The 18962-nt window shown below is 42.0% G+C and overlaps 1 protein-coding gene across 1 annotated transcript in view; it reads left to right on the top strand.

Annotated features, from left to right (window-relative positions):
- The window catches only part of LOC143297998 (S-adenosylmethionine decarboxylase proenzyme-like), a 27607-nt gene extending 8713 nt beyond the window's left edge, over window positions 1-18894 (top strand). The window contains exons 6-12 of the mRNA XM_076610641.1: window positions 253-295; window positions 1214-1268; window positions 2871-2951; window positions 5756-5848; window positions 7008-7082; window positions 8316-8396; window positions 9284-18894. Coding sequence (XP_076466756.1) covers window positions 253-295; window positions 1214-1268; window positions 2871-2951; window positions 5756-5848; window positions 7008-7082; window positions 8316-8396; window positions 9284-9505 — 650 coding nt within the window. The 3' untranslated portion in view covers window positions 9506-18894. The remainder of the gene's footprint in view (window positions 1-252; window positions 296-1213; window positions 1269-2870; window positions 2952-5755; window positions 5849-7007; window positions 7083-8315; window positions 8397-9283) is intronic.
- Window positions 18895-18962: the final 68 nt, after the last annotated feature.

Raw genomic sequence — 18962 nt, 5'->3', positions numbered from 1 at the left:
AAAGAATTGGGGGGGGGGGGGGGGAGTACTTCAGCAGTGGGTTGCCAAAAATTGTCAACACTGGAGATGATTTGAGGTCAGGAATGTGGGAGGGGAGATAACCATATATATATATATGGCAAGTATTTTTTGTTTGTGTTTTTTGTTGTTACTGTTTTGTGTGTGTGTGTGTGTGTGTGTGAGGTAGCTATGAATAGTATGATTTTCTCAGTTTCTGTCCATGTACTTACCATGGGTGTGCTGTGTTTACAGATGGTTCAGCATACACACTGGGCCGCATCAACAGAGACTGCTGGTGAGGTCATCACTGTCAGCTGTGCACTGTCTGTCCCTCATGTCTGTCTGCCTCTCTCTCTCTCTGACTTGTCTTTTCTCTCTCTGACTCGCTGTCTTTTCTCTCTCTTTCTGACTCACTGTCTTTTCTGTCTCTGTTACTCTCTGTCTTTCTCTCTCACTCTGTGTCAGTGTGTCTCTCTGTCTGTCTGTTTCTCTGTCTGTCCCTCTGTCTCTCTCTCTCTTCATGTCTCTCTCTGTGTGACTCATTATCTTTTCTCTGTTTGCATGTCTGTCTGTCTGTCTCTTCAACTCTCTAAATGTCTTCTCTCTCTTTGTCTCTGTGTGTGTGTATGTGTGACTTTATGACTGTATCACTGTCTTTCTCTCATGCTGTCTGTCTTTCTCTCTCACTCTGTCTGATACTCACTGTCTTCTCTTTCTTTCTCTGTCTCATCTCTCTCTGTGTCTCATCTCTCTCTCTCTCTCAGTCTCAGTCTCTCTGTCTCTCTCTCTCTCTCATCATCCTCACCTGCACAAGTTTGCTGAGATGCAAGTATAGCAGTCATTGATGGATTATAAGCCACATGCACTACAAGTAATGGTATTTTAAGTACACATACTTAACCGTGACCCACTAGTGCAAACTCCGGCAGGGGTCTGATTCCTGTCCTGTGCAAACTACTACCCGCCTATGCAGAGAAAACGAAACTAGCTACGGCCAATAACCTCCCGAAGTAGGTTACCTCCCCTTTGCACCCCTGACTAGCGCCCTCTTTTTCCGGCAGCCATCTTGACTCCTGCTCCTGTGCTGTGCATATGGCTAAGTTTTTTTTTGGTTGTTGTTGTATTTACTACAAGTAATGATATTTTATTCGGGTATCTTTTCCTCTTGTACAGTACAACAAGAGTCTCAACTGGTTTCTGTTTGTGTCTTCAGGTACCTGTACACACTGGAAGATGAGGGGGTGACCAAGCCAGATCAGACCTTTGAAGTGAGTGTCAGTGTGTTCATGTCAGTGTTGTGTGTCAGTGTCTCTTTGTGTGTGTGTTTTGTGTGTGTTTCACACGTGGCCTTCTGTGAAAGTGATGCACCTGTCTTTCTGTGGTTGCATTATGAAGAGGGACCCATTATTGATGATGTGTGTTGGAAGAGGGACCCATTATTGATGATGTGTGTTGGAAGAGGGACCCATTATTGATGATGTGTGTTGGAAGAGGGACCCATTATTGATGATGTGTGTTGGAAGAGGGACCCATTATTGATGATGTGTGTTGGAAGAGGGACCCATTATTGATGATGTGTGCTGGAAGAGGGACCCATTATTGATGATATGTGTTGGAAGAAGGACCCATTATTGATGATGTGTGTTGGAAGAGGGACTCATTATTGATGATGTGTGTTGAAGAGGGACCCATTATTGATGATGTGTGTTGAATAGGGACCCATTACTGATGATGTGTGTTGGAAGAGGGACTCATTATTGATGATGTGTGTTGGAAGAGGGACTCATTATTGATGATATGTGTTGGAAGAGGGACTCATTACTGATGATGTGTGTTGGAAGAGGGACCCATTATTAACGATGCATGCTAGAAGACGGACCATTATTGATGATGTGTGTTGGAAGAAGGACCCATTATTGATGATGTGTGTTGGAAGAGGGACCCATTATTGATGATGTGTGTTGGAAGAGGGACCCATTATTGATGATGTGTGTTGGAAGAGGGACCCATTATTGATGATGTGTGTTGGAAGAGGGACCCATTATTAACGATGCATGCTAGAAGACGGACCCATTATTGATAATGTGTGTTGGAAGAGGGACCCATTATTGATGATGTGTGTCGGAAGAGGGACCCATTATTAACGATGTATGCTAGAAGACGGACCCATTATTGATGATGCATGTTATAAGAGAGACCCATTTGGTGATGTGTGTTGGAAGAGGGACTCATTAATGATGGATGTTATATGAGGATCCTATAATTGATGATTGATGTTGGAAGAGGGACCCATTGGAAGAGGGATCCATTTTTAATGATGCATGTTGGAAGAGTGACCTATTACTGATGATGCAGTTTGGAAGAGGGACACATTATCGATGATTTGGGTCTGAAGGAGGACCCCTTATTGATGATGCATGTTGGTAGAGGCACTCACTATTGATGATGGATAGACGGGCGCAATAGCCGAGTGGTTAAAGCGTTGGACTGTCAATCTGAGGGTCCCGGGTTCGAATCACGCTGACGGCGCCTGGTGGGTAAAGGGTGGAGATTTTTACGATCTCCCAGGTCAACATGTGTGCAGACCTGCTAGTGCCTGAACCCCCTTCGTGTGTATATGCAAGCAGAAGATCAAATACGCACGTTAAAATCCTGTAATCCATGTCAGCGTTCGGTGGGTTATGGAAACAAGAACATACCCAGCATGCACACCCCCGAAAACGGAGTATGACTGCCTACATGGCGAGGTAAAAACGGTCATACATGTAAAAGCCCACTCGTGTGCATACAAGTGAACGCAGAAGCAGAAGATTATGGATATTGTAAGAGGCCCATTGTTGACAACACATGCTGTGGTTGCCTGTCGACAGCTGCTGATGTGGGACATGTGTCCAGAGAAGATGCACATCTTCACCAAGGAGGAGTGTGCCGATGGCAAGGAAGCCACACAGGTAGGTTTTGTCTTTCTGTCACATAGCGTGGTGGTAACATACCCGCCGCCTAGGAAGCGAGAGAATCTGAGCGCACCGGTTTGAATCTCCCCACACTTGCCAGTGTATAGTCCTCCTCCACTAGACCTTGAGTGGTATGGATAGACGCTAGTCATTAGGATGAGACGATAAACCGTGCTCTCCTGTATAGTATACATTTTGTGCATGTTAAGAACCCACAGCAACAAAAGTATTGTCCCTGCAAAATTCTGTTGAAAAATCCACTTTGATAAGAAAACAAATACACTTACAGGCCAAAAAAAAAAAGAGGGGTGGCGTTGCACTGTAGTCATGCCCTCTCTCTGATATGAGAAAATATGATAAAGCACAGTGTACCGTGAAGTTCAGTCTATTGAGCAGCACCCACTAAATTTTGAAAAAAATTGAACTTCATACACACATAAGCTGCACTGGCTTATAAGCTGCACTTATTACTGGTACCGGAACACATACCGATACTACAGAAAAGCTGTCAATACTGTAGGTTATGAAATAAACACAATCGGAAACAACACAAAGAAAAGCAAACGAAAATACTGCTAGTGCCACACACACACACAAAAATAAACGCAATGAAAATAAGATCCATAATTTAAGGATAGTCAAATTTATTCAGTGTGGTCCTGCTCACTGAATCCACTGAAATCTTCGTCTTCAGTGTCTGTTCCATGTCGGCGTTCGGTGGGTTATGGAAACAAGAACATACCCAGCATGCACACCCCCGAAAACGGAGTATGGCTGCCTACATGGTGGGGTAAAAACGGTCATACACGTAAAAGCCCACTCGTGTGCATATGAGTGAATGCGGAAGAAGAAGAAGAAGTGTCTGAGTTGAAGAGAACAAATGCAGCTTTCTCCACCGTCTTGTCACTGACTTCAGCCTCACCTTCACTTGATGAACATGAACGCAAGGTGGAGGTCGCTGCTGGTTCGTCACTTGCACTGTTGTCTGCTAGGTCAATCGCCTTCAATTTGAAGGCTACATCATAGGCATAACGTTGAATTTTTGGCATGATGAGGGTGTGCGCTTGAGCAGAGCAGACCTGAATGCTGATCTGAAGGTTTTAATGTGTGCAGATTTGATTTTTAAATCGTGAACAGTTAGCACAGTAAGCTCATCCAAAAATTCATGGACAGAAATCATGATTTTGGTGAGTTGAACTTGAAGGGAAGCTTAGACAAGAACGTGACACTCCCGGGATCGTTAAAATCCTCAAATAAGCCGCATCATTGTATAAGCCACAGAGGTTGAAGCTGGGAGAAAAAGTTGCGGCTTATAATAATAATAATAATAATAATGGATACTTCTGTAGCACACTATCCAGAAATCTGCTCTGGGTGCTTTACAGAAACGCTTTTGTTAACATAAAACATTACATCTATGTTACATACACACACCGAAATGTGACTACACACACACGCACGCACGCACACACACGCGCACACACACACACACTGCATACATACATTTTAACATGCATGTGTATCTAACAGCTACCCTAACACATACGCACACATAGGCAGGCACAAACTTCCATAAACACACGCACACACAATACACATTCATATACATGCATGTAGTTATGTACACATACATATGTATACATACATAGTCAAGCACAGCTAACTCAAAGGAAGTGGACCTGCCACAATCGAACTCATTGCTGAGGGATAAGGCGAGTTTTGAGATGAGATTTAAAAGATGCGAGGGAATCAGAATGATGGAGGTTATCAGGGAGCTTGTTCCACGTCTTTGGTGATTGAAAAGAAAACGATCTATGTCCATAGGTCTTACTTCTGACATGAGGTATCCTGAGAAGTCGAGTATCAGAGGAAGAACCAAACTTTACAGTAATATAATACAAACAGTGGTGACAAACCGTTAGTCATGCAGATGGAAATACAGCTCTGCATCAAGGAAGCGTCAAAGCATGCAACTGATTCATATACACTACACATCTGCTTGCAAATGCTTGACCCACCCATAAACCAGACATGCTGGTCAGGCCTTGAGAGCCTACGTTAGGTTTATATAGAATGCTCTAAATCTTTTTTTGAATAATGAAATAAATAAACAAAATAAATGATTAAGTAAATAGATTGAAATAGAATTGAAGGACGCATAGATGGCAAGTGATTGAAATAAAAATGGGCCATGTTCAGTGAACTTATGCACACCCTCGCACGCCAACATACTTTTACAGTTATGCAGATGCACACACATGCACACACATATAAATTCACACACACAGTGTCTGACGCGCGCACGCGCACACACGAACAGGCACACACACACACACACGCACACAAACACGCACGCACACAGTGTCTCTCTCATACATACACACACACACACATGCACACACACACCCGCACACACACACACACTCACACACACACACACACGAACACACACACACACACACACGCACACACAAACACGCACGCACACAGTGTCTCTCTCATACACACACACACACACACACACACACACACACACACACACACACACACACACACACACACACACACACACACACTACGTAACGCACATTCAGCAATCTGCAGTTTCACACAGACACCCAGGCCCAATCCTTAACTGACAAAAACACACATTCAGGCCCCACCATACACGCAACACACACACACACACACACACACACACACACACACACACACTACGTAACGCACATGCAACAATTTGCAGTGTCACATGGACACACCGGGCCCCGGATGTTAAACAAACAATTGTGACTGTCCCCCAGAAATCCGGCATCGTTGACATCATCCCTGGGATGCAGATAGACGACTTCCTGTTTGAGCCGTGCGGCTACTCCATGAACGGACTGCTGCCTGACGTGAGTGATGGCCCCTGTCTGTGTGTGTGTGTTGTCAGTCTTCGTCGGCTTTCTTCTCATTCCCACCTCTGTCTATCTGCTATCTGAATGATGAGGATGGACTAGATGTATTATGGATTTGTACTTGTGGGTGCATCAGTGTGTGTGTGTGTTTGTGGGGGGGTGACATGGGAGAGGTGTATGAGTTGTGATTGACGTTAGTTTGTTTTTCTATAAATAGTAAATTTGTTAAGCGAGTTTGTATCTTGACTTTTATTTTTCTTCTTGAATTCCTGTACCTTACTCATACTCCATGTATTATAAAATGCGTGTAGAACCGCAGGGCAAGCACTGTATTAATGTACATTATTATCATTCATGAAAATAATGATAATGATGATGATAATGATATTGCTATTATTGTTAATAATGATGATGATAATGATATTGCTATTATTGTTATTGTTGTTGTTATTATCTACATAACATTTGATAAACACAAACATACACTCACACATTTTTCATGTGAACATATGTGCACACCTACACCCACACATGACAGACAGAAAGATGGTATGAAATTAATGATGTGTTATATTATCGTAAAAGTGTGGCCCAACAGTCTGTGTCAAAGAATTTTTGTGCAGACTTTAAAATAACATTTTGATTGATATGTAATGATCTCTGGTCAAAGAGAGGTGCTATGTAAGTATCGATAATAATGATGATTATGATAAACTGGGGATTGGTTCCCACAGATCAGCAATCTTTTGCATGGCTCCTTATCTGTTCATCTGTTTTTGAGTTACTCTTGTTTGTGTGCCTCTGCGTGTGTGTTCAGTCTCTCTCTCCACCTCTGAATATAGTGAATAATTTTGTGTTAGATGAGCGTTCCTGTGATCTTTTGGTTTTGGGCGATCATTATTATCTCCAGTGAACAGAACAGATAGTTCAGTGTCACAGGCTTTGTCTGGCTGTGCAGTGTGCTGTCCAAGGTGATGATGATAATTATTTATATGTGATGTTTGTGTTACTGGTGTCGAGGTCTGTTCATGAGGTTTGTGTTTCTGTTGTCATATCTGTTCATGAGGTTTGTGTTTCTGTTGTCATATCTGTTCATGAGGTTTGTGTTTCTGTTGTCATATCTGTTCATGAGGTTTGTGTTTGTTGTGTTTGTCAGGGTCATTACATCACAATCCACGTCACCCCAGAGCCTCACTGTAGCTACGTCAGTTTTGAGAGCAACGTTCCCCAGGTAAGCCCTTCCAAAAGAACAAGACTCCTTTCGTGTTTTTTTTTCTTTTATTATTATTTTTTCTCTGTGTATGTTTCAGAACTTGGGATATTTTGTTTTTTGTATTTTGATCATGATGGGTGTGTGTGTGTGTGACAAAGATGCTGCTTAGGGCGCTTGTCTAGGTGTGGGATTGCTTGACAAGGTTGTACTCTCAGAATATATCTTTGCATCAACCACGTTGAGAGATATGGACACCTGTGTTGTTGGTCAGGAAAGCTGAACAGCATTCCCAAAGACGCATTTGTGAAGTGGATGGCATTCGACTGTCTTCCCATCTGAGCCCAAAGCTCGCTCAACTTCAGGGTAGTAGGAGCCGGCCACGGGCTGAAAAAATCCCTGCTGATTAAACCTGCTCCTTCCAATCTTCAGTACAGAACGTTGATAACTTCGCTGTGGTGGTTGGTCCCAAGCAGCTCACTTGGTGCATGTCAGGGCATTGATTGTGAGCAGATGCAGGGTGTCATCCATTGCCTGCTGTGTGTTTGTAAAAGGCTGAGAGTTCAGTCGCTGATTGAAGATAGGCACTGTTTTTAGTATCAATGATAATAAACCCCCCTTTGTTGGAGGGTCAGCCGCAGATAGGGTGCATGTTACAAGTTCATAGTCACTCCACGATCGGTGTGCCACTTGGAGTGGAACTTTCTTCTTCTTTTTTTTTTTTTTTTTTTTTCTTTTTTGTATTATTTATTTCTGTCACAAAATCACAATCGCTGTGTGAATTTTGCACTGTTTTCTCCTGGGAGAACATGTCGCAACAGAGCACCTCCACAATAGGACATAGCAGTGTGTGCATCTGCCAGTACAGTGTTTGTGAGGGTCTGGGTTTGAGTCCTTTTTCGCCCTTTCGTTTGATTTTGACTGCAGAAATCAAACTGAGTGTCTGGTCGTTCAGATTAGACAATAAATGGAGGTCCCATGTGAAGCATGCATTTGTTGCACTGAAAAAAAACCCCCAAAAACCCATGGCAATGAGACTGTTGTCCTCAGGCAGAATTCTTTCGAAGAAATCCATTTTGACAGGTACACAGTTATACATGCATACAGTCAAGGCCTGACTAGTATGTTGAGTTATGCCGCTGTCAGTTATCTGCCTAGCAGGTGTGCTGTATTGTATATTGATTTGTCCAAATGCAGTGACACCTCCAGGCCTGGAGAAACTGAAAGTGAAGTGTGTGTGGGTGTGTGTTGCAGGAGACGTACCATGACCTGATAGAGAAGGTGCTGAACGTGTTCCGTCCTGGACAGTTCCTCATGACAATCTTTGCCAACAAGGTCAGTGTGCAGCTTGTTGACTGTGTTCAACATGGCTGCCAGAACGTACAGTACAGAAGAGGTGGCTAGAATTTTGTTTGATTTTCCACCCAACGTCAACAGAAACAACTATGAAATCGTGATTAAAAAAAACAAAAACGAAAGTGATGTTGATCAACTGACGTGATTCTAGTTATCCTGATGATGTTTGCATGCTACAAGGTACATCAACAGGAAGGGGGTGGGATCATGTCAGAAGAGGGTCTTAAACCACCCCAATATTTTAGCTTAAACCCTTCATTATGGGGTTTTCATTTACTATGAAACTGTCCAGATGAAAGCTTCAAGTAGAAATATTGTTTACAGTGGGCTTTTGTGTAGTTATATTGTGTGATTGTGTTTGTGGCTATTTGGGTAGGAAGGTGTGTGTATGGGTGTGTGTGTGAGTGGTTATGTATAGTGTTTATGTTTAAAACATGATAGTGCAGGAAACAACATAATCGCACGTGGTTGTTGTGTCTAACACATTTGCAAATATATTGGCACCATTTCCACCCATGAAATAAACAAACTTGAATTTTCATTTTTTTATATATATATTTTTCAAAATATTCTGCGTTTTCCCCCAAAAAAATGCCGAGTTATGTTCTGATTTGGAGTTATTTCATCATGTCAGTACTGAAGTTATGATGATTATATTCTTGGAATCTCCATTCATTTTCCTTCAAGAAAAAGTATGTTTTTTACATACTTCTGAGCACAGTTGTAATTTTTGTGATTTTTTTTTTTTCTTTTTTTCTTTTTTTAAGAGGTTGGTGATTATTTTGCAAAAAAATCACAAATAGTTCGGAAGTGAAAGGATCAAGAGGGGTTGTGTGACGAACGTGTGTGACCGGGCGTGTTTCCAGGCGTCCATCGCGCGGGACACCCACAAGACGCTGGAGCAGGCGGACACCATCCCGGGCTACAGCCGCAACGACCACCAGCTCTGCTGCTTCAAGAACTACACCCTCACCTACACCCAGTACTCCAAGGCCCGCTCGCCCCGCTCCCCAACCACCCCTACCGCCACCACTCCACTGTTCCAGCAGGCCACCGAGCCGCAGTCCTTCGCTCCTCCTATCATTTAGGAGACTGCGTGCAGGGGTCTCGGCACGGGGCTTGCGCTGCAGGAAACGGTATCGCCATGGGCAACAGCAACAACAACAACACGAGGACTGAGTGTCGTGATGAGGGAGGTGTGTGCGACGTGTTGCCGTGGCCGCGAAAGGGAGTCCTGCAAGCCTCTGAGACCTGACTGCACACCACGAGGGACCCGTGCAGGGTCTGTGTGTTGGCTGGAGGTCGTCTCTGTCTTTGTCTGTCGTGTGTTTGTCCTGTCCGTGTTCGTGTGGAGGTCGGGGAAAGGGCGCAGGAAGCACCAGCTGCGGTGTTACCTGACCCTGCGGAAACCTAGATAACTTGGCCCTAGGGGGAGGAATATGTTGTGGTTCAAATCCATGGCCTCTCATGAAGGAGGCTCACAGCCACAGGTGCTGTTGCTGTGTTGTCAGGCAGACGTCCTGCTGCCTGGCTGCGGAGAGAGGAGACACAGAGAGGGGTACGGATAGACATGCAACAGTCACTGCCCACACTTGCAAGGACTGCGGAGATGGTTTTGACAGCATGTAGGACAGTTTTGCTTGCTTGAAATAGAGAGGGCATTGAAGAACGGTTTTGCTTACTTGAAAGACCAGAGAAGGCATTGAAAAACAGTTTTGCCTGTTTGAAAGACCAGAGTGTGTTGGAGGAAGTTTTGCTAGCTTAAAAGACCAGAGAGGGCGCTGAAGGACATTTTTGCTTGCTTGAAAGAGAGAGGGTGTAGGAGACCAGTTTTGCCTGCTTGAAAGACCAAAGAAGGCGTTGAAGGATAGTTTTGCCTGTTTCAAAGACCAAAGAAGGCGTTGAAGAATAGTTTTGCTTGCTTGAAAGACCAGAAAGGGCGTTGAAAAATAGCTTTGCTTGCTTGAAAGACCAGGGAGGATATATGAGGCAGCAGCTGTTTCTGTTTTGAAAAGAATTGGCACCTGATGGGGGTTGAGATAATGCAGAGACGGAACTTGAACATGAATCTCGTGGGTAGGTTTAAGCAGAGAGGAGTTAAGACAAGAGCTTGTTCCAGTTCAAAAGCGGATGGGTTTTTCTTCGCCGGTCAGTCAGTTGTTGGGGTGGTGGAAGGGACAAGTGTTGAGTGTTTTGCTAGCTCCAGATCTTCTCTGTGGTGTGTCGTCCACCCTTCCAGTCCCGGCCGCCTTCCCAATCCCGTGTAGCTGATCATCGTACAGTGTTGTCAGTCCTGCCCAGGCCTGGCTAGCTGCAGAACCAGTTGTTGATGCCATGATAGTTTTGTCATGGCAGCGTTGATGTCATGATCTGTGTTGACGTCATGATCAGTGTTGTCAGGGTCTGTGCGTCAGTATGTCGTCATTGTTTGCAAGCTGGCCCCAGCTTGAGGTGAAGCCGCTGTCCAAACAGAAGCATAGTAAGTTAAATGTGACATAAGCGTGTGAACTTTTATTTGGGCTTGGTAAAGTTGAAAACACTAGTTTTATTTTCAGATACTTGTTCGCACCCCACCCCACCCCCTCACAGTGCCCCTTCCTCCTCGCCAGCCTTGCTTGTAAAGGCTGGTAAACAGGAGACCATTCACACTTGTTATTTTTTCCCCCTGCTGAGCCTGGACTCGGTTTGGGACAGAGTGTCTGCACTGGTCAGGAAAGGTTTACACAGGTCAGGAAAGGTTTACACATAGGAAAGGTTTACTGTTGTCAGGAAGCGCGCTGGAATTGGTCTGTAGGGAAAGTCTTGCTGGTAAAAATCACATTGTAGGTTTGTTTCTCCTGCCCATTTTGAGCTTCATTTCATTCCCCAAAGTCAACTTGTTTGAAACACACGCTTTGTTTGTTCCGTGCTGAAAATCACACTTATCTGATAAGTCCAATACGATTGCACAATTTGGATAAACGTGAATAATTTTGATAAATTATCAAAACTATACATGTTTATCCAACTTGTTCATCCGAAAAAGCCTGGCATCTTATCTTAATTATTCTATTCGGCTTGTTACATCGATTTAATTATGAGATCTGGTGTTCTCAATCAAATTATTTACCCTGTATTTTAAGATGTACTGCAGTATTGTGCATATTTAGCCACTGTCTTTGATTTCATGAAGAGAGGGTGGAAGGGCGGGTTAGGGAAAAGAGTTGCATACAGACATCAAAGATGATGGGAAAGAAGACAGGAAGATGTGCTTTAGGGAAAGCAAACACTGTATGGAAACTGGGGAACCGTGTCGGCAGAATCATGGGGGGCTGTTGTTTGAGGGACGTGGTGGCGGTCTCCACTCTGGGAGGGTCACTCACTCACTCTGGCTCCGCGACTAAGCCTTTATTGTCATTAGTAGGGGGCTTAGTAGGTGGTGTCCTGAGTACGTGAAATCAGAACAAGCACCACTGAACACCACCAAAGTGGCTCAGCAGCAGTGCAGGGTCTCCTCTGGTGTGTGGCCTCCTGGCGACCTAACATCGATGGTTCCCTGCGGACTGCCGATGCTAGAACTGTGACGGATGAACCCAGGTGTGGCCGAGTATGGAGGAATCTAAATGAGCGGCGTGGGAGTATAATGCCACTGAAACGGTGCAGATGATGGGGCAGCTAAAAAAAACAAAAACAAAAAACAAACAAACTGGGGAACCTTCAGTTAGGAGATGGCATTCAACATCAAAATATACTGGGCCTTGAATTTGTTTTTTAGGATTCTGTTTGGACTGTAGAGCGGTGGGGGGTCTGTGTTGTGATCTGGTTCACGCTGCTTGGGAATGCTGTGCTGCTGATTGGTCACACTGTTCAGGAATGCTGCTGTTGATCCAGAAACTCACTGTTTGGGAATGCTGCTTGTCATTTTTAGATGACAGATGCATTGTTTTGAATGCTGTGCACCGTTTTGGTATGCTGCAGGACTGTTTGTGAATGCTCTTTGTCAATCAGGGAATCTTCCAGGAATGATGCTGCCAGTTCTGTGTCAATGCCCAGGAAATGCTAGCCTCAGTGTTATAGTACTTGTAGTAGTAGTAACAACAGCAGTACTTAAAGTCTTAACTCCCGAGAGCAAGGTTTCGGTTGCGCCCCTTTTCTCTGCATTCAAATTTTGTATTACGTGTAGCTGACACATTTTGTACTTTCCAAAGTCAATTCAGGTCTAGATTGGAAGCTGCTAGGCAAATCTCGCTCTCTGCCATAAATGAAGCCAAACCGTAGCTTTATTAGGCTTTTATTTTGAATAAACCTTCACCGACGTCACAGTGTCAGACTCTGGTGAGAAACTGGCTTGATTCAAATCGCCCGCCATTTATAGTCCGGTTCAGGCTTTAAGAAAGGCTGTGGTGTGTTGTGAGTGCTGCCCTTGTGTTAGCAAACGTTGCTGTCAGAAGTACTGATTGTCCGTAATATTGTGTGGGTGCCGGTCTGTCGTCATGATCTGCATTGAATATCCGTACCCTCTGATCAACCGTGAAGGCTGCCTTTAACACAACATGCAGTCCTGTGTCCTAGCCCTGTTCCCTCGATGCTTCTGTTGTGGTGTTTTTTTTTTTGGAAGGGGGTGGTGAGGGAAGGGGGGCAACTCCCAAAGGTCTTTGAGAGTTTGCTGCCTTGATACCGCGTTCGCTCCATGTTTATGGTGGAAATTATCTGGGTCTCCCTGTGGGGTCATTGTCTAGGTTTCTGGCTTTCCCCAGCTTTTTTTTGTGTGTGTGTGTATGTGTGTGTGTGTGTATGTGTAAATGTTCTCCGGAAATGGGTTTTTTGTCTTCTTGTTTTGTAAAACTATGTTGTCTTTTCAGTTGTTTTTTTTTCCCTGCCTCCTGTCTTATGTGTTCAGTTTGTGGTTTGTGTTGCATGTGCAGTTTGTGTTTTTATGTTTGTGATGAATACTTCTTGACACCTGATGGAGTGTGTTGCTGTGAGTGTGTTAGTGCTGGTAGTTTTTCTTGTTGGCTTTTGTGTGTTTTGATTTACAACTTTTTTTCTTTTCTTTTTCAAGTAGAATTTTTTGGGTTTTTTTGTTTTGTTTTTTGTTGTTGTTTTTTGACTCACTTGTGTAAACAAAGTGAGTCTATGTTTTAACCCGGTGTTCGGTTGTCTGTTTGTTTTTGTTTTCATTGATTTGTAGTAGCATTATTGACATCAGCACATTGTTGTCTTTCCTTTCTGGTGGTCGGTTTGTGTGTGTGTGTGTGTGTGTGTGTGTGTTCTAAAATCTTTATCCTGGGTCTTGTCTTCACTGTTATCCACCCGATACTACAAACCTATAGATTTGGGGTTTGTCTGCCACTGTTCATGTTCTTGCCTTCATTTCACTTTGATGTTGATGATGGATTGTGGACATCAGAAAGTAGGTTTGTTCGGGAAACAACAGGTTGTTGCATGGTATTGTATTTGTATTACTTTAATCTCTGTTCATATTCTCCTGCATTTCTGATTATTGACATTTTTTGGAAGAACAAAGATCAACCAGTATCTGATGTTGTGATTGTATTTCTAGATCAGTAAAAAGTTGGAAAATACTGAACAACTTTATAGTGCTATTGACATGTGTACGTTGACATGTCCCCTATATCTGTGTGTGTGTATTGATAGGATCTAGATCAGTACAAGGTTTGGAAAAAAACTATCAAGCTGATATACATGCACATTAATAGTACCTTGTACAAATGTATGTACATTGTTAGGACCATTAAGACATGTACACGTATGATCAGTTGAAAGTTTGAAGAAGAAAAAATTAATGATCAGCATGAAAGTACTGTCAACTCATGTACGTAAATAGTACCCAGTACAAGTGTATGTACATTAATAGTGCTGTTAAGATGTGTACCTTAATGATGAATGGTCTGATGATGGCCATGCTGTTGTTTTTTTCTGTGCAATTCAGTGTTTACACACAGTCATGAAAATTTGGTAAGGCCTTGGAAAAATGTTTTGCCCTTTAGGTTCTGGAAAAGTTTTATAATGTTGATAAAACCCTTGACTAGCACCATGCAACAAAGAGCTGAATGCATTTAAGAAATAACAATTTAAAAAAACAACAACAGAGAGTGGCGAAAATTTAATTTTGATACTGGGATATCTCCCAGTCTCTTTTGGTGGTTTAACAGACTTTTTTTTTTGTTTTTGTCACATCCGTTTGAAGCCTATTATTGATACATGGTCAGTCAGCCTGTGTTGGGTGTAAAAGCCAGTGCAGATGCTGGAAAGTGAAACCGGTGGCATCAGTTATATCAGCCTACATCTTTCAGGTCTAGTCTGTAATCTTCTTGTTTGGAATTCTGAAATCAAGGAAAGTAAAATGTATGGTTTGTAACATTGGAAATGTGTGTGTGTTTTTTAAATCTTGTACCATGCTGGTTGACTGGATTGAATCGAGGAAAGTAAAATATCTGGTTTGTAGTAACAATGGAAGCGTGTTGTTTTTTTTTTTTTTTTGTTGTTTTTTTTTTTTCTTTGACTGTGTGGCTTGTATCATGTATGGAAACAATCAAGGAAAGTAAAATATCTGGTTAATATTATAATAACAATGAAAGTATGTGTCTGTTTTTTTGTTTGTTTTTTCTTGTTCTGTGCTGATTGTGTTGATAAAGTGGAGGGAGATGAGCTATAACTTATAAGCAACTATAAGATTCCATCTCTTTGCTGTATTCCTTTTGAGCTTAGCTGCCTTATTTGTGTGTATGAATAGCATTTTTTGTCTCAGTAAACAGATCCATTGTTTGTTAAGTCTGATGCTTTGTCTTCAGTCGGATTCATCATGATTATTATTGGTTCTTTTTTTTCTTTTTTCTTTTTTTTTTAATATTCTAACCAGATTCATCTTGTGTTAACACTAATAGCAATGTATCTTTATTTTAACCAGATTCATTCTAAGGTATTCGTTGTTTTTTTTCTCTTCTTTTTTTATCGTATTCAGATTCATCATGTCAAGTATAAGTATCTGTAAGTTCTGTATCAAATATCAAGCACTGTTTTATTGTAAAACTGATTGTGTGATTTGTATATGACTTTGTTTCAGTTATTGGCTTTGGCCTAAATTTGAATAAAACACTTTGCATTCATATTCTGTGTTTTTCACTCATTTCAAAATGTATTCACTTCGTAGATTGGTTCACTTTTTTGTGTATGTGTGTTGTCTGTAACTTTTGTCATAGCTAGACTTATCCATCATGTATTCTAGGTTTGGTTTTTTTTTGTTTGTTTGTTTTTGTTTCTGTAGACAGAGAAAAAAAAAAGGTAGAGGAAAAAAAGAATACTATGCTGTTTTATTATGGCCACATGAACTTTGGTTCAGAACACTTAAATGTTTAATTCAGATGAAGAAAAAGGGAGTGTTGGTGGTGTGGTAGTCTCAAGTGGTGAGATTCTTCAGACAGTAGTCTGAAATCAAACTGAAGGAAACTTTTGGAAAGTGGGGCATGCTTCCTGTAATTAATCTTGCAGTTATGGATGCTGTGTAGTGATTTCAGAGTGAAACAGTAATACTGTCTCATCTCCTAGAGAACAAGGGACATAAATTGTGAAAACTTTCTTTGAAATGGAAAAGACGAGGAAAGACAAATGAGCCATATCATCACCTGTGACAACAGGCAGCTGGTTGATCTTTTATTCTTGCCCTCATACATTGCACTGTTGCTGTCCTCCAAATTCACGACAGGGGTGTCTTGTCAGAATACTTTCTTAGTTTCTAGCTGAGCTTGTTTTTTGTAGATAAAGAGATGGATGTCTCATGCTTTCATCTGTTTTCAGAATTTCTGGTTGTAGTGACAAGTGGGAGAGAAAAAAACACCCAAAAACAATGGAGAGGGTTCTTCTTTGCTGTCATTCTTTGTAATGTTGAGAGATGGTTTCAGATTTGCCTTTTCTTTTTTTCATCTCTCTAATGTTAGTGTCCTTGTCCTCATGCACACACACACAAAAAAGTTCATGTTCACATCTCTTTCCACCCAGCATTAATTGTATGTCACGTCAGCATAGCTGTTTCTTGAGTACAGGATTTTTAACAGATGTTAATACAATGAAGATCAGGTTGGTGAAGAGAACTATTGTCAGTAGTGATATCCTTGTGTTGTCTTCCATTGTTCTAGTGTTGATATTTTCTTGCACAGGTTTGTTATGGGTCGGTTTGTTACTGGTGAGTTGTTTGTAAGACTGAGAAAGCTGTTACCCAGTGGGAAAAAAACTGTTGATGGTGTTGACCTCTTGGCACACTACACAGTGTGGGAGATGTGATAGCCTGTGATTTTTGCCCAGTCTGCTGACAACCATGGCAACAGTTATGTCATGGTGATGATGATAGTCAATGATGATGATGATGATGCTGTTTAACCCCTTGACTGCTGAATCCTGACGAAAAGGGATCACAGTGGCATGAACTTTAAAGTGTAAGAACTACTTTTTGTGCAGTCGTCAGTGGTGAAGTTGATTTTGTTGGACGAAGGTGAAGCGATCCAAAGAGGAAAAGACTAGATAAATGGTGACTGACGTCCTGACCTGTAAGCTCTGTCTTATCCCAGTTTTGGTAACAGTCCATCACTGACTCTCGAGTGAGCATACTCGTTAGCAGCAGTCGAGGGGTTGTGTTCACTGTGGACAGGTTACAGTTAACGGTATAGTTTAGACTTTATCCACTTTTTTTTTTTTTTTGCTTTTCTTTTTTCTTTTTTTCTTTTTTTTAATCCAAAGACACACTCTGAAGTACAGTGTGGTATGATTGTGTTGGACTGTGTTGTTCCATATCACAGGGGGGTGGCCAGTCTGGGTCTGGACAGTGGTGTATCACAGTCACTGTGAGAGGTGCTTGTTTATGGGGTTCAGTGTCATGCATCAGGAGGGAGGGTGGTGGTGGAGGGGTTGGGGGGGCTGGGGGGGGGGGGGGGGGAGTTAGTGATGAGTCAACATAGAGATGAGCTCTTGTGGCATCAGTTCCTTTCTGAGCTGTTTTGATACAGCCATTATAATTCAAGTCCTTTCTCAGCTGTTGTGATAAACTCCCTTTTTGAGCTGTTATCATAGAGATCAGATACAGCTGCTATGATACAGTAGTTCCTTCCAGAGCCATCATGATCAATTACTTTGTGAGAAATTATAATACAATAATGTTGTGAGTTATTAAAACGGAATTATGATATAATGCCTCTGTGTGTTTTACTGGAATTGGGTGATACACAATTCCTTTTTAAGGAGTCAAAATGGAATTATGATAAATTTCTTAATGAGTAATTGTTATGGAATAATGATGCCGGTTTTTGTTGTTGTTGTTGTGAATGATGAAATGCATGGTAAAAGAATGTTACAGAGCCATCCACATAGGGATGTTGGGGGGGCTTTTTTACAGCATAGTGTCCATGCCTTATGGACCTTCTGTGCTAGAACTTTCCTCCTTTCTGTCGCTCTGTTTGCTCCTGGCTTCTTCCTGTTCTGTCTGTCTGCCGTCTCTTCCAGGTTGCTTTCTTATTTTCTGCCTTGCTGGTCCATTCACCTATATTTTTTTTTTGTCAGGAAAGCCTCAGATATTTTTGGTCTTTTAGTGGACTTGATAATTGTGCATTCTTACTGTTGTTCTATTCTTTTCTGTGCCAAGGACGTTTGAGGTGCCTGTCATTAATTTTTGGTTTTGTATACCTATTACTCAAATTTCTTAAGTTTTCTGAATTATAATATATATATATATATTACATGTTAATGTTCAGGTCAGATTATTAATCCCCTGAACCCCCACCCCACCCCACCCCCGCCAACCCCCCCCAAAAAAAGACAGTCAACATCAGAGGTATGCTTTAGGTTTATGCGCATGAATATGACTGTATTTGTGCCTAATATTTTTTTTCCTGGATATTGTTGTTTTTTGTTGTTGTTTTTTTTAAGGGGAGGGTGTGTTTTTTGTTGTTGTTTTTTTTGTTTTTGTTTTTTTTCTCTCCCACATTTACAGAATCAGTATTTACAGTTTTGCAACCGATAAAGCCCCGTTGTGGTTGGCTGGGCTTTAAGCAGCAAAGAGAGAATGTTACTGAGGCATCGGTCAAGAAGATAAGTTTTGGGAGTTGTCTTTTACAAAGTTTGTTGAAGTACGGAGAAAGAAATGTCTTGTGAACACCCGTCTTGTCCGGCGCACGTGTGTTTTACCTCCTAACTGAAAATGTTCCCATTGTGGCATTGGAAATTTCGCACATCCCTGGTCAATTCTGTACTGATGTTGTGTTCACATTATACCTTTCAGAAACGATAGTCAAACAAACAAAAAAAATCCAACAAAAAAACCCCACTCACAAAATAGTTTTCAGTATTGTGCTTGAATAAGAAATGTTTTATATCATGTAATACCCATCACTGTGTTTGTTATTTAATCTGTACACAGCAAGCACTATCCTCAAAAAATGTAAGTGGATTTTTGTACTGAAAATGTGGTTGACAATTAAACAGCACTGTAATTCCACTGTGTGTGTGGACTGGCTGATGTGTGCAGAGGAAGGAAATGTACATGCGAGACGTCACATA

Source organism: Babylonia areolata, chromosome 23 (genome assembly GCF_041734735.1).
Source record: "Babylonia areolata isolate BAREFJ2019XMU chromosome 23, ASM4173473v1, whole genome shotgun sequence".
In the NCBI taxonomy this organism is placed as follows: Eukaryota; Metazoa; Mollusca; class Gastropoda; order Neogastropoda; family Buccinidae; genus Babylonia; species Babylonia areolata.
Note: the sequence above shows the minus strand (reverse complement) of the source record. Positions and strands in the feature narration are given on the sequence as shown.